This window comes from Pungitius pungitius, chromosome 20 (assembly GCF_949316345.1).
Source record: "Pungitius pungitius chromosome 20, fPunPun2.1, whole genome shotgun sequence".
Lineage (NCBI taxonomy): Eukaryota > Metazoa > Chordata > Actinopteri > Perciformes > Gasterosteidae > Pungitius > Pungitius pungitius.
Window position 1 is genome coordinate 5,639,159 of NC_084919.1, and position 18,052 is coordinate 5,657,210.

Below are 18,052 nucleotides of genomic sequence, written 5' to 3' on the forward strand. Positions count from 1 at the left end.
ACAAGGGCTCTGAATGTGGGAAAAGAAGATTAACAGACAAAGTTGGGAAAAGGAAGCAAACGCACAACGAGAGACTTCACACAGCCTGGTGGAAGCTACGCACAGGCAGTGAAAGCAATAGACACGAAGCCGGTTACTGGGGTGAGCGGCAGCGTGTGTGGGTGGGTGGGGGGGATGGAGGGGGGGGGGGGGGGGGTAGGCAGGTATGGGGGATTAGTAAAATGTAAAATGTGGGATTTTTCTGATTTGTTGTGAATAAGCAAAATAAAGTTCTCCATGAGGTCTTGGATGTGTCTTAGTGTTCAATAAGCAGAAGGCTTTGAGGGGGGGTGGGGGGGGGGGGCTCCGTTTGTCTGTGGATGCTCAAATAGCTTTAAAACGTGAACAATGTTGGAAAATAATTAACTATCCTTGTTCTTTTTTAATAATTTGATAAGATAGTTAAATACAAATATACAGAGAAGCTGTTCTGTATTCAAAACATGTTTTTACTGACGGTCCCTTCTGTGATTCATTAACTCGTTGGGTTTATCCTGTGACCTTTGGTGGGGGTCACAACACTCCCTGAAAACCTGAATCGTCCAATGTTTTTGTGAACTTAAAAATAATATAACAATGCCAATACACTCAAACATTCTTTCAGATAAAATAATTCAGACAGCTGCCAACGGACTGCGGGTCAACCCCTCCACTGTCACCAATGAAAGCTATCTGGGAATATTCGACAAAGAGGAAGAGTATTTGATCTTAAGACTGCTGCACAAATAGGTTTCTTTTAGAGGGCACTGTGTGCATGAGCTTAAACATCTTGAAAATGATAACTGCCACTAGGAGGCGCTGCGGTTTGAGCAGAGTGAATTACCCAAAAACTTTAATGCATTTAATGCTTTTTTATAAACAGCCACAGACAAAGAAGGGGCCTCAACACACTGCTGTGTGTGTGTGTGTGTGTGTGTGTGCATTTAGTCATGTTAATGAAGAGCGCGGATTCGTTTTTTTTTTAAGCCATTGATGGGTTGTGTGAAGCCAATGGCGGGTCTCCTTCCCTTTAAAGCCAACACCGCGAAGCAGAGCCCCGGGGCGGGAAGGGGGCGGGCCGATGGACTGCTGCTGGCCACGCCCCCTCGTCCCAAGCAGCAACAGACCAGACACAAAGGAGACGGCGAGCGACAACACCAACAGTACTACGTGATTGGCTTTGATGGGTCCCAATCTGCATCACAAAAGTGGTGGCGTGATTATCGATTGCTTTTTCTGGTCGCTAGTGGTGATTGGGGGGGGGGGGGGGGGGGGGGGGGGGGTTGGTGGGGAGGTTGTGAAGAGGAACATATGGAGGGGAAAATAAATTACTGGGGGACAGAAGGTGTTCCAATAAATCAACATAAAAAAATTACATACAATCTGATTTGTTCGGAGAGGGTGACGGTAAATTTTAACATATTTATATTAATATATATACATATATATATACATATGTGTATATATATTTATAATATATATATATAAATTAATGAACGGGGGGAACTGATTGACGACGAAAAAAAATTGAACAAACACGTAAAAGAAGGAAAAAGGAGACGGTGGAAATGAAAAAAGGCAGAACTGCCCTCTACAGAAAGGGAAAACAAACGATGACAGTAGAACTAAACTATGAAGGAGCGGGTAGTAAATGAAGAGATGAGCGAATGAGAGGGAGGTGCGGGAGGCGCGCAGGGCGCCGTGGCGAGCCTGACTCCTCTCTCCGCTCTCTGGGTCTACCTTTAAAGCCTCCTGGGGGGACGGAGCTGGGTTTGGCAGGAAGGGGGGGGCCTGTACTGTTGGAGTTGTATGGCTGCTGGAACGAGCCAGACAGGAAGATGCCGTCAGAAAGAGGGCGGGGCTTGCGCGCAGTGGGCGGCAGCTGAGGCCTGCAGTGGTTGGGGGAGGCGGAGGCCGGGAGGTCGCCGTACGACTTCCGGGTCGCCGACAGCTTCACCTGACCTGATTGATGGCCGCCACCACTGCCCGCCATTGTGGCTTCCTCCTCGTCTTCCTCGTCGCCCGCGTAGGAGACAAACTTGGCGGTGTAGAGCGTGTCGGGGGAGGCAACCTGGGTTTTGAGGTAGGAGGTGTTTCTCTGTGGTGGGGGCGGGGGGGTGTTAGTAGGGTTGGTGGGGGCGGGGGGTTGGTAGTCCCGGGGCAGCGGGGGCCGATACAGACCGGCCGGCTCGTCAGGCGTCAGCAGCTTTCTCTCGGCCTCCTCGTGCTGCCGGCGCCGCTCGGCCTCCAGGCGAGTGTAGTACACCTCCTCCTGTCTCCTCTGGGGGAGGGACAACCTGTTAGTAAGCTCCACTCTCATTGGCTCTCACCGCAGCGTAGGACACTCACTGACTGATCAGCTACAGCTGGGGGGAATATTCCAACTAGTCAGAAAGCTCCGCGACCCTGCTTCGACCTCCAGTGAAACCACATCCGTCTCCCACCCGGGTTCATGTGGGCCGAACCGCAGACGCTCTACTGTGCTGCCTTCCACAACACAAAGTCCAACAACACCAGGGCCGACACAACTGACGCATAGTGGCCAGAGATCAGGGGCCTCATTTATAAAATGGTGACATCTTGTGCGCACGGTCCACTTTGCTGCCGCGATTCTGTGAATTTTCCACATTGTAGGACTAATACAGGAATATCTTATCTAAGCTGGTTTGGTCTGTCATTGGTATCGCTGGTCTTTAAATAAGAATTTCAATCAATATACAACTCTAGCTTATTACTGGTTTGAAGAATTAATGATTCAATTCCATTCAAGCAAAAAAGCTAAATGAGATCTAGTCTGGAGTCAACTGCTTTTGATGCTGTATTGGTTATTCACAGCTGCATTTCTCTACTAGCAGTATAGGTTTTATCAATTTGAGGTGTATACAAATTACCACAGCAGTTTTAACCTCTGACAATAGTTTTTACCACCAAAAAAAATGTTATGAGAATGTTTAAGACCGTTTTATAAACGTTGCCCCTGAACTGTATTTGACCAAACTGGTTTGCCACCGATTACATCTGGACTCGACAACAATGGGAACGGTACTGTGAATAAGTCCAGGTCTCTATCACTTCATCCCTAGCAAAGTCTAATATGTATATATAAAAAGTATATTTTCACTCAATCAGACGATGCATCTACTCCAAAAAACTCAACCAATGTGACACGGAACTTGAAGAAGAACCTGGTCCATAATAGCTCAAAGCTGGATCTCCCATTAGGCTGTTTCTGGACCAGCCTGAATACCGCCATCTCCCGTCCACACTGCTCCAGTGTATGCGCCTGTGTATCCTCGATGTACACTGCTGGGTTGTGGGTAGGTTTTTTTATTATTTGAGCCCACCCTGTCTCCACCGGCCTGTGATGATGTTACAGATAAATCTACGGTGGAGGAATGTGTTTAGATTTCTGGGTTTGGATCTCGACCAGCTGCTCCGGGTCACATGTGCACAATCTCGATGCTTCTGATGTCAGATCATCATCTTGTTTTTTTCCGTCTCCTGGTCTGTTTCATGTTGTTCAGCTCACGTATAACCTCTAGTGCTGAGGATGTATCCCAAGCTGCTTTTGATGGTTGGATCAGCCCATTTGGAATCTGAAGAAACTGGGAGGGATTAGTGGGTGTGTGGGTTTGAATGACTGGCTTGGGTGGGTTTCTGAATATGTACAGAATGGATGGCTGAGGGTGGGAATGAGGCACATGGGTTGGTAAAGATTTATCTGTGGATTTGTGTGCGTTTGTGTGCGTGTGTGCATGAACTAAATTCTTTTTGGGGGGGAGGAGTGGGACCGCGGGCGGCATTCCCTGGACGTAGTTTCTAAAGCGATGATGAATGGAAATGGTAACAAAAAAAGATAAATTAAAAACTCAAGAAATCATAACTGCTTCCACCAAAAAAAACTGAAATGACTAAACTCCCTGACACGACAACGACAACGAGATGAGAGTCCCATGCTCGAGATGGGTGGGGGCACATAACATGATACAGCAACACGTCACATAGGGTGGGGGAGCTTAAGATGAGGACATGCAATTGGACTCCTTACAAAGAAAGATAGCATCATATTAACAGTCATGACATTTTAAAATCAACAGATCATATTCAAACACAGGACTTTTTGATGCGTTAACAAATAAATATCTCAAAAACCTATTCAAAACCTCAACAAGTGATTAAAGCATCATCCACAACTCTGTTGAATAGGTCAATTATTTGCAAAAAAATAGATTCATTCCATTTCTGATTAAATCTATAGCACAATAACGTTCATTTCCATATGAGTCAGTAAATTGGATCTGTTAAAATAAAGCTCAGGCTGGCAGCACATCCTCTCTGTCCTGTCATAGCAATTCATCACATCATGACAAAACATGCTTAACATTCTGCTCATTAAATCCTATAGTCTAACAGATAAACAAACCGACCTTGTCTCCAGACTCGTCCCTCCACCTCCTTTCCTCCTCCTGCTTTGCTCGCTCCTCCGCCTCCCGCTTTCGAATCTCCTCCAGCTGTTGCTTACGCCTTCGTTCTTCGTCCTGCAACTGATCACACAACCACACATGGACACACACACAAGATGCCAAAACAATTAGTACAACATGAATTGCTGACATTGATACACAAACTGACAACTTTTCCAATTGACTCTGTTTAACAGCTTTGACACTAACATGTTGTGTGTAACATGAGGAAATTTGGATTTGTCTCACAGGACTGCTCCAAAGGGTAGGAGCAGTGTGCACTGCAAACACATCGCGGTAAGGCAGGCACACACACACACGCAGACACAAACATGCAACAAAAAAGAAAGACGGCCCATATTTCAGCTACTTGAGGTGTGTTTGATTTTGTTTCATAATAAAACTAAAGGTCCTTCTGAGAAGAGGTAGAATAAATCAGTCGTACCTGAAGTGGCTGCAAGTTAAGTAAGCTGCTGCGGAACTATTCAATTCAATTCATTTTATTTTGTATAGCCCAAAATCGCAAATTACAAATTTGCCTCAGAGGGCTTTACAGTCTGCACACATGCAACATCCTCTGTCCCGAAACCCTCACATCAGCACAGGAAAAACTCCCCAAAATATGAAAAAACCATTCAATGGGAAAAAAGGGAAGAAACCTTAGGGAGAACGTCAGAGGAGGGATCCCTCTCCCGGGATGGACAGACTGCAACGGATGTCATGTGTACAATCCCAACACACACCCAGTGGGATACGCTGACACACAAAACAAACAGACCCTTACCCTGGGGCTGGATGGTGGCTAAAAGGTCAGTTCAACAAAATTACAAAACACCATATTTTGCCACTGAACCCTCAAGGATAGGACGGATATGGATTTAATTGATAGACTACACTTCTTATTATTTTCTAAAAAGAAAAAGAGCAACATTTGTGAATTACGCTTCTGCATCTTTAACATTAAGGGATTCACTATAAATCTCTTCTTTCTTTGCTATTCTCAAGACATTTTTCAGAAGTATAGTTTTTCCGCTTGGCTCTGCTGACTAGCAGTACAGGCTGAAATGTCAGCGATAGAAAGACAGAACCAAATCCCTCTGACTGATAGGGAACCAAAAGAACCAAGTGAGAAAATATGTGTTTATGTTTTGTTTGATCAGACCCTTTAAAAAGAGAACATACGAAGCGCACCTGGGTCAATGAATGGATTCATGGACAACACAACGTCATGATGTGGCCCTGGCAGGCAGTGCTTTCATGCATGGATCTCCATCTGGACGGCCCCGTGATGCATTCAGCCATGCAGGCACCACCTCAGTGTGCACTCAAAACATCATTGCTTATTAGAAGCACAAGAGCCTCAGTTCTGCTGCTTAATAAGAATGGGAAGGTTTATTTATCCACATTCGGAAACACCAGAATTTCATAATGTTCACGCTTTTGTTTAACTACCCCCCCCGGCCCCCAAGCAGTTGTTTTGAGTGGACAAAGAGATGGACAGCTTCCCCCAGCCAAACAACATCAACGTCCCAGGACGGCCTTAACATGACCGGCAGCTCTCAAGGTAATCTTGGGACACGCCCTGTCTCCAACCCCCAGCCCCCAACCACACGACCACAGTACTCCCGATGGTTCGGGAGAGACGGATAGGAGACACGGGCAAGTGAGCAACCCAGAGAGGAAACAGGAAGTGATGTAAGGGCAGGGAGAGGATACTCGTCATTAACAGGAAGCACATACCAAGTCTAGAACAGAGATAGCTGGGACAGCATTCTGCTGCTGCTGAAGAAAAAGACAGTAGAGTGTGAAACGGGGGACAGGTAGGTGGGGAGGGGGAAGAGGAAAATACCATATGCTGAGAGTAAGGGGAGATATCAATTTCACTTAAGTTAGGAAAAAAAAGGAGGGGGAGGTGGAAAGAGAATTTGAGGAGTAAAATAGAAATTAAAGGAAAGGACCCAAAAGTGACAACATTGTTTTGCCCCAAAACTGCTGAGATTATGAGTGTACCTCGGACTGTTGCTACACAAAAAATCATCTTCGGGTTTTCTTCCAACTGTTTGTCATTTGCGACTAAAGGCTTCCGTGTAAATGCACAGCTACAGCCATAGAAACAGCTTTTTGTAATGGCATCCAATGGAATCCACAAGATCAGTTTAAAAGTACGTTATTAGAGAAAGAAAGAAACTGACCAGTGAAACCGACCTACAATCACACATCCAGCACCACCCCTTACAGAATCAACACCCTCCCGCATCCATCACAGCCACACACACACACACACACACACATTAAGGAGATAATGCTGCGCCAGAACAACCTTTGGAAGCAACAGGAATTTCCTGAAACATTTATGGAATTTTGACAGCTACACGACCTCAGCTCGTTCCACAGTAGCTTCAGAATGATCTAATTCAATAATCAAGTAATCCAAAACCTCTCCGAGAACTTCGTTGAAATAAGACCAGAGGTTTATTTGCATAATACGCAAGGGATGCTGGGTACAAGTGATTAAAGTAATAACCTCATTAAACTAATTTCCCAAGTTGTTTTCACAACATAACGGTTTGCTATAAATCATGAACTGCTTTGCTCGCTTAGTGCTGAATGTGGAAACCAGAAAATACAGGTGTGAATCACAGTGAAACAGCGAAACAGTCACAGTTCTATCCATGAAGGGAGTGCCGCATTAACACCCCCCGCACCAGCCCGCCCCGAAGCCCCCGTCCACCCCTCCAGCAAATCAGATTGAAGCAGCTTAGCATGGCAAAGCGATGAGAAGCATGTTGCAGATGCACACTGCAGAACCTTCATAGTGGAGCCACAGAGGAATCCATTTCCTTCTTCCCACATCAGCCTGACTTCCTGTGTCTCGCCCCTCTTGAGTGATGAACTACAGATTTTTCTCTAAACTGTGAGCTAAATTTTATTGAAAGACGGATTGTTTAACTTAATCTGAATTCAGCTAATTTCCTCCACCCTCAGCACTGACTCGCCATCACCACCATCCACTGACCACCAACCCCATCTCACCCTGGCTCTCTTCTCGGCCTCCAGCCTCTGCATGATCATCATTGTGTCCACGTCCTCGTCGTCATCCTCCTCCTCGTCGTCGTCGCTATGCTTGGACTCCTGCAGTCGTTTCTGGAACTGCCACTCCAGCATCAGCTTCCTCAAACGGTCGCTTTCCTCCGCCGTTCGCTCCGGCTTTGACTGGAAAACAACGCGTTTACAACTGTTAATTGAAAACGCAATCAAGAGTTAAGTGTGTGTGTTTATGTGTGTGTCTCGGATAAGTCCTCCGATCCTATGGATGGATGCTTAAATTGAGTGTACCTGCAGCTCCTGGATCTCTTTGTCCAGCAGGTCGACGATGTGAAGCTGCTGCTGCTTCTCGGCCTTCTCGCGGGCGTCTCGTTTCCAGGGGTCTGGAGACAGACTGTCGCTGGACGTCGGGTCATCCTTACTGATGGTGATGTACTGCAGGTCTCGCCTCTCGATGGTCCGTGGCTGCTGCTGCGGCAACAGGTCCCTGATCACCGTGTCCATGCCTAATGGTAAATTACAATTAGTTTCATCCTTTAAACAGGATCTTTGTTCGCACATAAACACATTCTTGAGGTCCTTATCGGGAGACTTTTGGACTTGAAAGGGTTACCCGGGTTGGAGGCACTGGCTGGAGGAGGAACAGCTGACCGAGGCAGGCTGGACAGCTTCTCCGGTCTGGATGGGGGAGGCTGGGGCTGAGGCTGTGGGGGGAGGTAGGGCTGGGGCGGGGCCACGGAAGGCAGAGGGGGCTGGTGGTGAGGAGGAGGCATGGACCCGCCGTTGTTGTGAGGTTGGACAGGCATGACTGGGTTGGCCCGGATCTGACCCAACTTCCTCTCTTGCTCTCTCCTCTTCCTCTCCCTGGGAAATCATCATCATTCTTAAGTGTGAAAGTCATGAATTTGATCGACCTTTTCTCCTTTGTATGTTACATACTGTCTATTGGGCCTGGCTGGGTTCTGGTTCTGAATTCATATTTTTGTTTTACCCGTATAAGCGTCATTGACTTTGTATTTTTCTAAAACAGCCTACAGTTGAGTAAAATGTTCATGAGTGTGTTATTAATTGCCAAATCTAATAAAGTATTTAAAAAAATGACGAACCCCCACCTCTCTTCTTCTAGCCGCGCTTTCTCCTTCTCATACCAGCGTTGTTGCTCCTCGCGTTTCTTGCGGTCCGCAGCTTGCTGGGCCGCTACGGCATTAAGGGCAGCGGGAGGCGGCGGGAGCGGTAACTCCGGTTGAGGCTCGTAAGCGTCGTAGGCGTCTGGGTAAGCGGCCGGCGGCGGGGGTGGAGGAGGGGGCAGGTCCGACCGAGACGGCGTCTGGGCCGCATGCTGCGGCGCGGCGTGAGGGGCGTTGGGCGTTTTCCATCGGCCCGGGCCCGTCTTCTGGTTCGTGGTCTTGTTGGAGGAAGACGAGGAGGCCGAAAAGTTCAGGTGCTCCTGGCTGGACGTGGATGACTCCACCGAGGAAGACACCTGCGGCTGAGGGGCCCAGTGGTCAGGACCTCCGACACCTGGGGACACACAAGCAGTCAGTGGTCGTCTGCAGATAGGAGACTAGAGTGGTTCTCAAATGGGGGCACTGCAGGGGGTACGTGAGTTTTTAAAAATTCATTTAAAATGAGCATCCATTCAAAAATCCTTGTTATTTTTGGTTATGGTTATTTTTTTCTCATGGAGTAGTCAGCTGAAATAAATATTATTGAAATAAAAGTGGAAAAGAACCACTGGACTAGAGACTCCTAAAGGCCCAGTCTTTTTCTGTGGTTTAAAGATATGGAATATTAAAGTTGAGGCTGTTCTCTCACCTCCTGCTGGACCTCTCGGATAGTCAAGATCTCTGTGCTGGTAGTCCAGGTCCCGGGGCTGGTAGTCCTGCTGGTAGTGTGGCTGCATGCGCTCGTCTGGCCTCAGACCTACTGGTGGAGGGTACAACTCCTCCTGGGAGTGGTTTATACGCTGGGAAAAGATGAAGATATTGAGTAAGAGAAAAAAGGGGCAGACGGCGAGTTTAAACAAAAGAGAAAATTGGGTGGAAAGTTGGGTATCTGAAAGGTTCAAACATCCCCAACTCAGAGAAGTTACTGATTTATTTTAATATTCGTGATACGATTTTAGGGGGATTATGGCTATTGTGGCAAAGGTTGTCCGATGCGGCTCCACCTGCATGCTGCTGTTGTTGTTGTTGTGAAGGTTGTCGACCACGGGAAGATGTTCTCTGTCCTCCACGCCCTGCCAGTGCTGTGAGGGCCCCTGCCCCGGAACGACAACAACACGATCCTGGCTCTTGGAGGCCGGGATGGTAAAGTACTCCCTGGGGTAGGTCTGGGTGGGGATGGGGTAGGCCTCAGGACGGGGTGGGGAAGGCTCATCCTGGTCAAGCAATTAACAAAACAAGAAGAGAGAGATTAGTGTGTGGAAGTATATGGGAAACCTTTCCAACAGCAAACAGGCATCTTATCACATTCGACCTAAAGATGCCATGGCCTTCCTTCCTGCAGTAACTTACGTCTGCACACAGGTTCCCGGTAGAGACTGAGGTGATCTTGGTGCCGGGTCCTCCGGGGTATACCGCTTTTCCTGCAGGGCTCTGGCCCTGATCTGATGGTGGAGCAGTACAGAAGTGTTAGTACAGCCAGAAATAGGAACGTTAACCTTTGTCAACCTTCATCAACTGTTACTTTCGTTTTAAAGAAATATAAATAAAAAACTACTGACAAAGAGCTAATCAGATCCTCTGTGCTATCTGTGTGTTTATTCTGCACAGCGAGTCTAATCCCGCAGCATGTCAACATGTTGCTATTTCTGAACAAAAAAAACATTAGACATGAAAACATTCCAATTAAAATGTACTAGAATCCTTATCATTAAGATGTCTGGCTAGACTCACTGCCAAATTGAGTATTAATATAATGCGCGGGTGACAGTTTCATCACCCGTGCATTATATTAATACTCATGTCAGAACTACACCCTTTTGATTAAGTCCTTGGAATCACACCGGTGTAGTAAACGTGCTAATAAATACATTTGAATTATAGATATTTAAAAACCATTCAACATTCTGATTCAAACCAGAATAAAGCTGTGGTAGGTAGCGGAGCTTACTGGCTACGTTGGGGCTAGAGCGGTGGTCGGCCCGGTTCTTGAAGAGTCGATCGTCCCCGCTCATCTTCTTTGGTTCGGGGTAAGAGTCCCAGCCGCCCTGCGGACTCTCGGGTGAGCCGTTCTGCACCGAGTTGTTGTACAGCTCAAAGCCTTCACTCTTTGGTCGCAGTTTCCCGTTTTTGTCACGGCCTCGGTCTGCTGCTGGAGTGACAAAAGGAGAGAGAATGGATGCTGGACACCTTCTCAAGCTTTTTTAACACATACTAATGCAAAGGTACTTATTGTGTACATTTTTAAAATGTTCTGAAAAAGGATTTCTTTTGGTTTCTATCCATTTCTCTGCTCCGCTCTTTCACAGCAGTACATTGCCGTGACCCCATGCTGGTATGATGGTTCTGTCAGTAATACATCGACTATGCAGATGTATCTCGTACAACCCCATTTCAAAACTCCTTTCCCTTCTGTGTAGCTAGTTTTGTTTCCCCAGAGTCAGTGAGAATCTACAATTCTCCTTGTCAAGTTTCTTCTCATTAAGTTACTGAAGAATGATCAGCCTCCTTCAGTGCCGTGTGGTTCAATTTCACTGCTCAGGAAAACACACCGCGGTGGAGGGAATTTGGGAGGAGAACCACGCATTTAGCGTAATCGTGGACTACTGGCCGGGTCGGCCAGAGAACTTCCTTAATTACTTTTAGGTCACATTCCATCAGACAAAGACCAGCACACAGCCAGAGAAGCCAGTAAACTCTCTGCCATGTGCCTGGGTGTGTGTGTGTGTGTGTGTGTCTGTGTGTGGACACATATGCAGCTCGTCTCAGACGCTCACACATAATTGGCTCTGGCCACAAACACTCATTATATCCTTCAGTCGGAAAGCTGTTTTTACAGCGCTGCAGAGAAGACAACAAGGACACACTGTCTGGTCAAGACGGCTTCTACCCTTTCATTCACATCACTGCCGTTAACTGAGGGTGTGCAGACAGTAGTCCATTCATGACAACTAAGTCCAAGTTAAACAGCATCTATGGGACAGTTTTAGAAAGTCATACTTCTGAAATATCTCAAGTTTAAGTTTAGGACTTTTGTAATGTTCTTGATTGTTCAAGGAAAAAAAAATCCCACTGAGATACATATTGTACTTTCACGGTTTTATATATTTAAATTGGAAGTCATATGTGTTATTTATTTTATTTGTTTAATGGTTTAGGCTAATAAACATCCCAAACGGAATAAAATGGACATGCATCATAGTTATGAAGAAAATAAGTTGACATAGTTTATTACAGTTTTGTTTGACTAATCAAAAACATTCTATTCATAATGAAATCAAAAGACATTTCCTCAAAATTGCAGTATAAAAAAAGACATGAAAATTATAAAAACAAATTCAGTGCCTTCATTTAGTTGTTTCCTCAATTGAGGCAATTTTATGTTTCTTTAGACTCAATGGAACCCTTAAAATATAAATGATCATGTAACTCTGTAAAATCAAAAGAAACTAAACTAGTTTAGAGGCCTTTGTAAACATTTTTGCACGTGTACATCTGAGTGAGTGTGTGTGCTCACCTCTTTGCATCAGGGGGCTGGGCTGGTTAAGGAGAGTGGCCAGTCCGTGGTAAATGGCTCCCTGCTTGGCGACCTCCAGAGTCACAACTGAGCCCGTCCTCGTCATCAACTCCGCTGCCCTAAGGGGGAGGGGAGGGGGGGGGGGTTGAGGGAGGGAGAAAGCAATAGCATGAATATGGAACACAATGTCAACAGAGCTGATAGCCTGTTTCTGTGTTGGTGTAGGCATACCATTTATACAATACAGAATCAATATATCAATATTGATAATATTCCATTTATTGGTCTAGTAATGTGATCAGAACATTGCATTAATTCATTCAGCAGATCACACATCACATGCGTTTGACTGTGTTCTTGCGTCTAATCTCATGTATGCATTAGCATACGTGGGAGGTCTAACGGTAAGAGACCACACAGAACACCAGACCTGCACATGCTGAGCGAGAGAGGAATAACTTTCCCTCTGGGCGGGGTGGTAGCCACCAAGCACTTCACAGCTGTTTGCAAAAAATACACACCCTCCTCTGCAAAAAATGTTATTTTTACAAGGAAAAATAAGTAGGGCAAGAACCTCAAAAAAGTTCCCCCCACAATGTGGTTATCATCTGACGTCAAGTATATTTTACGCGTTTAAATGTTTTCTATATAGAATCCAATTAGAGTGTTATGGGCATGACCAAGAATGCGTCAGTGTGGTAAGTGGCTGAGGATTAAAAAAAATAAAAGGAAAATACAATGTGCTATTTTGTATAGGACATTAAGAAAGTTTGATTAGAAATCAAGCATGTCAGGAATATCAGTACTGATTAGACACTGTTTTTACCTCTCTTGTGACAGACCAACCAGGCTGCGCCCATCCACGCTCAGCAGCTGGTCACCTGCAGCCAAACGGCCGTCCTGTAATAGCACACACATCACAGCATGTGTCCATGGGTGTGTTTTCACTCAAACGTTTCTGTTAAGTCTGTGTGTGTGTACACCAACCACATCAGCTGCTCCTCCTTTGACAACTGACTTGACGTAGATGCCCAGCTTCTCCTGACCAGCACCCTGAGAGAGAGAGAGAGAGAGAGAGAGAGAGATGAGATTAATTGACGAGGCAACAACATGTCTCAAACATGTATAAGAAAACACAAGCCAGTATCTTAAAACAATAAAGAAGGGGAAAGGGAGAATTTCTGGAGCAGGATTCTGGTAATTCTACAACAGGAGATGAAACTTAAACTTCCCATAAGCGCCTCTAATAGAACATTGGAGGCTCACTTTAACAACACATGGGCTTGAAGGAAGTCCAGCACCACAAGGAATTTAAAAACATATTTTAGTACCTAGTAATTCTAGATTGCAGACACTGAACAGAGAAGAGACGGATTAGAAAACTATTGTGTTCTGAACACAGAGACGCTTCAATCCAAAAGTTCACAAACTTGTCAAACTGAAACATTGAGACATTTATAGAACAGTCACCAGTGTTCTCATCCCCCCTCTCGTTTTATTCTGGGGTTTGCTGCTGAACTCAAACAATCCAATCTACAAGAATCTGTTTAATTTCTGTAAACCAAATTCTTTCCATACCAAGAAGCACCCAAGCAGCCGAGAAAAGAGATGCAGAAGGGGAGTGAGTGTGTGCGTGGTATTCTTGTGAAGCAGGGAGGTGGTTTACAGTGGCGGGAAAGTGCAGGCATGTTATCTGACAAATCACACGCTTTCTGCCATCTTGTTTATACTCATTGTGTTGGTGCAACAGCAGAGCCAGACACCCCAGAAACATTTTCTTCACCAAGAAACAGCTGCTCTAAATGTGAAACTACCTTTTCACTTCAACACATCCATGACTTAGAATCAATTAGTTGGTTTGTATAAAGAACGAACCGAACCGAAGAGTGACCCCTCTTGACGACTGTGAGACTTGCTTCTACTTTTGAAGCAGTGGAAAACACCACAACACGAGGTTCCGGCGCCAAAACATGTGAGACATTAACAGCTACAGCAGGTCTATGAACTCGCTTATAAACGGAGGACTCGAATAAAACACTTCTAATTGCTGATATTCATCAGCAATTGTGTGTGTGTGTGACACCTTGTCAAGTAAAAGCGGAGGTTAGACTCAGGTTAATAGCTTTTAATTTGTGAAGGTGACATGTACTAACTGTTTTATCAGCTGTGGTGCAGAAGATAAAGATGAGTTATTTCGGAATGACTGACATCCCACCTGTCACTCCTTTCCCACTCCACATGGACAAACACTTGTCACTTTCTATTCACTGGTGCACGTCACTTTTTTTAAAAAAACCTTCATTCTTTATTTTTAAAATAACCCATAGCCTCATATATTAACCCATAGCATTATATTTTATTCCTCTTGCACTATGTTGTCTTATCGGTCTTGTTGTTCATTGTTTAACTGTCTGCTGTTATGCCCCAACCGCCAAGTCAAATTCCTTCTATGTCGGACATATTTTGGTAATGTCTGCTCATTCCTGATGAGCTACTGAGGCTAGCAGTAAGAGTTTTAAGACTAAGATCTGTAAATAGCTAAGCCACATTATAGCAAAATAGCCCTAGTTTCATTTTGGATGTGTGAAACTTCTGATCCCAAATGTGATAAATAAAAGTGATCTTGTAATTGGAAACATTAGCTGAAAAACAATCAGAGCAGGAGGTTGATCAAGTAACTATTAATTGAATTACATGGCGCCTATGTTATAAGATGAACAATCGTGCAATAAAAAATACCCCTTCTCGCTCAAACTTTAGAGAGTTTAATCTTTCTTGTTGAAAATTATTTCAATTGGTCTCCAACATGACTCAAGTTTCCTAAATATTTTCATAATTAACTATATTGTTTGAGAAGTTTGTGTGTTTGCTTTCCTGCAGCAGGAAACAACTGCTGAATATGTGGGAAATACAAACTTGGGTTCAAAAAGGTTCAAACCGATCAGTTTGTTAAGAAATAACAATGAGCTTTGTGTTCTATCTAAATGAGACAAATGCATTCTGGAGCTTTTGCATTGCAGGATATACTTCTGCCGAATGTTAATTTGAGAGTGGGTGAAAGAATTATTCATTTTGGGCACATACAATAAAAGCCGATTTTTACAAGTCAGGCTAACGTTCTGCTTCTTCTCCTCACTCATCCATATTGTAACTATGTGGATTGAGTGAAGTGAGACATTCCGCATGTGTCTCTTTCCTTTAACATCCACATAACTGTGTCCCTCTTTCAGCAGTACAAAAAGACAGCTGGCCTTCCAACTATTTGACCCGCAGTGTTTCAGCTCTGCGTGTGCATGCAATAACGAGGCTGGAGAATTCCCTGCAAGTGACATTGAGACGAGAGAAGGACTGTGAATCATTGTTTAACGTCTGTTGTACATTACAGAAGACATTAAAAGAGACCCTTGTTTCAGATGGAGCCACAGCTTCCTGCCCTTATCCAGAATGGGGTGGACTGGGGTGTCAAATCAGGCCCCACAGACACTTGGGGAAATTTGTTGAACACCCCGAGGCTGTTCAGAGGGGCTTTTAGTGATTTTAATGGCTCCCAGAGGAGGTTCAGTCTGCAGCACTCATAAAGACTCCAGCTGAAGACTCATGTAACACTCCGTGGACATGTTCATGTTATATACGTTATATCGACAGAGGAAGGCACTAATGTGCAATAGCTTGAACGTTCACAAGGCTAACATTCATGTAGGTATGTATATATATAAAGAAAGACCGATTCAAAGCGGTTTCCTGCCTTGAAAAAGAATGCCTGCACGAGACAGAAATATATGTTTTAAAGAAAAGAAAAGTGAATACAAATAATTAATATAGGTCCTATGCCTATCAAGTCGAATCAGACTTGTGTGTGAGATTGTCACACACAACTTAAATTCCCGAGCTATGGCCCAAGATTTGTTTTGTTAGGTCACCGTGACCTTTGACCACCAAATTCTTAATCAGTTCATCTTCAAGTCCAGTTCATCTTCAAGCAATTTCCTCCAGGTACTACTGAGGCGCCGTGCTGTACCGAGATATCCCGAGGTCCTACACACAAACAGATCTAGACACTATAGGCCAACCTTGAGGGTGTATGGAGCTGTGCATGTGTTGAGACTAATAATAAAGCTTTTATAACCTAGTTGCTGTTGTTGAAGCGTCACTCAGAGTAAGACGTGATGTGTTGAGAACATCAACTGAGCCAACATAAAAAACCTTCTTTAATTTTACAAAATGCTTCCCATTATAGAAAATGATTACATTTCATTTGGCTGACGATTTTATCTAAAGTGACTTACAATAAGTGCAGTCAAACAAGAGGGTTTCAAGAAATACGTTAAGTCCATAAGAATAGCCCAATACCCAAGAGAGCGCTTTGCTCGCTGATTCATGGCGCTTTAATGGACTGTGGTTCTTTAAAAAGTGCCCTGACACAACAAATCAAGTGCGCCTTAAAGCTGCCAGGTCTGTGTCAGGAGGAAGGATGGCCTGAAGGAGCTGGCTGCTTTAAGTGAGCTCTACACTGAAGTCTTGCTCCCTGACTTTTATTAACAAATTCAACCCATGTCCTCTCGTGTCAGGAGACGCGTTCTGTCAGACTCGGTGCTCTCAAATCAAATCTTGCAAACATCCTGAAGTGGTTGCGCACAAATTATATTTGGATAGAACTTTGGTGCGGATAAAATCCTACCAATTTCCTGAGGTAATACTTGCTGGCTGCACTCTCACATCTCTGAGCACAGAGAGTACAGCGTCTCTGTTCCTCAACAACGTTCACCGTCCAACTCTGCAGGAGGAAGATAAAAGCTAAATATCCCCCCAAAAAGCTCTCCCGTCCGACTAGAGAAGGTTCTACAAAAAGAAAAAGTAGGAGAATGGCTTTGAATGATTGTATTCCTCCTATATTCATGTTTTCTGCTCAGAAACTCTATATAGTTTTAACAGGACAAACTACAGACTTTTATGCCAGTTTAAATATGAAAAGGGGCTACAATGGATGAGATAAAAACAATGAAGTACATGTGATTTATAGATATGAGGAGTTCAATTGAGGAGAAGTAAATGTATTCCTGGAACCACCTTCACATATCTGACATTCCTTGAAGTGCGGGGCTGCAATTAATCCTTCACATTGATGTTAGTATAACAATTATTCCTTGATTACTCAGGTCAGAAAATGAATCCAATTCTCATCAGTCATTTAACATTTTTCCATCTGGTCAATGAACAAATAACCAAAAGCCAGTAATATTGTGTTGCAAAATGATAATATTTTTCTTTAACAGAATATTTATAACAATCTATATCTGAACAGCTGAGGCAACACTGCAGTCCCCGAGAGGCAGCCGCATGCCACACAAAGCAGGAGTAAATCAACCGCAAAATATGAATTATACACCAGGAGAGTTCCTGTCTGGACAGCAGAGTCAGAGTGATGTGACACTTTTCCTGTGATCCCTTTCTGCTGCGGAGACAACTCACCTCTGAAGCACACCAACAAACCACCACTAATGCAAGCTGGCGACACACAGACTACAAACTTCTTCCACGTCAACCTGCGCTCTGTGGTTACAAGCCATGAAGAGGCAGCTTAAAGGCCAGGTGGGGAGGGGGGGGGATTCAAAACATCCCATCAACGTCTCCTTAATTTACCAATTTTTATCTGTGTTGCACCTTTTAGAACAGAAGCGCTTTCAAAACCTTTATTATTAGTAAATGCAATGTGACGACTTCAGCGATTTGCCGCTTTGAACCGAGAAGATGTCTGTTCAGCTAAAATACTACTAACTGACAACATGTGTGGGTGGGCGGAGGCGTTGATGCATCTCTTTATTGTGGCAGCACCACACTAAACACAA

General features: G+C 44.6%; 1 protein-coding gene across 15 annotated transcripts in view; it reads right to left on the reverse strand.

Annotated features, from left to right (window-relative positions):
- The window catches only part of afdna (afadin, adherens junction formation factor a), a 68,214-nt gene that overhangs the window by 3,515 nt on the left and 46,647 nt on the right, over window positions 1–18,052 (reverse strand). For 4 of the 15 annotated variants that reach the window (XM_037449791.2, XM_037449796.2, XM_037449794.2 and 1 more), the window contains 14 exons: window positions 13,194–13,259; window positions 13,033–13,106; window positions 12,207–12,325; window positions 10,641–10,841; window positions 10,043–10,134; window positions 9,697–9,906; window positions 9,342–9,492; window positions 8,633–9,047; window positions 8,140–8,390; window positions 7,818–8,032; window positions 7,515–7,694; window positions 6,222–6,260; window positions 4,446–4,562; window positions 1,759–2,299 (listed from right to left, as the gene is read on the reverse strand). In XM_037449791.2, the coding sequence (XP_037305688.2) occupies window positions 1,759–2,299; window positions 4,446–4,562; window positions 6,222–6,260; window positions 7,515–7,694; window positions 7,818–8,032; window positions 8,140–8,390; window positions 8,633–9,047; window positions 9,342–9,492; window positions 9,697–9,906; window positions 10,043–10,134; window positions 10,641–10,841; window positions 12,207–12,325; window positions 13,033–13,106; window positions 13,194–13,259 (2,671 nt within the window). Of the gene's footprint in view, window positions 1–185; window positions 1,262–1,758; window positions 2,300–4,445; window positions 4,563–6,221; window positions 6,261–7,514; window positions 7,695–7,817; window positions 8,033–8,139; window positions 8,391–8,632; window positions 9,048–9,341; window positions 9,493–9,696; window positions 9,907–10,042; window positions 10,135–10,640; window positions 10,842–12,206; window positions 12,326–13,032; window positions 13,107–13,193; window positions 13,260–18,052 lie in introns of those variants that run through there. The other 11 variants (XM_037449804.2, XM_037449798.2, XM_037449801.2 and 8 more) reach the window with 9 other exon arrangements.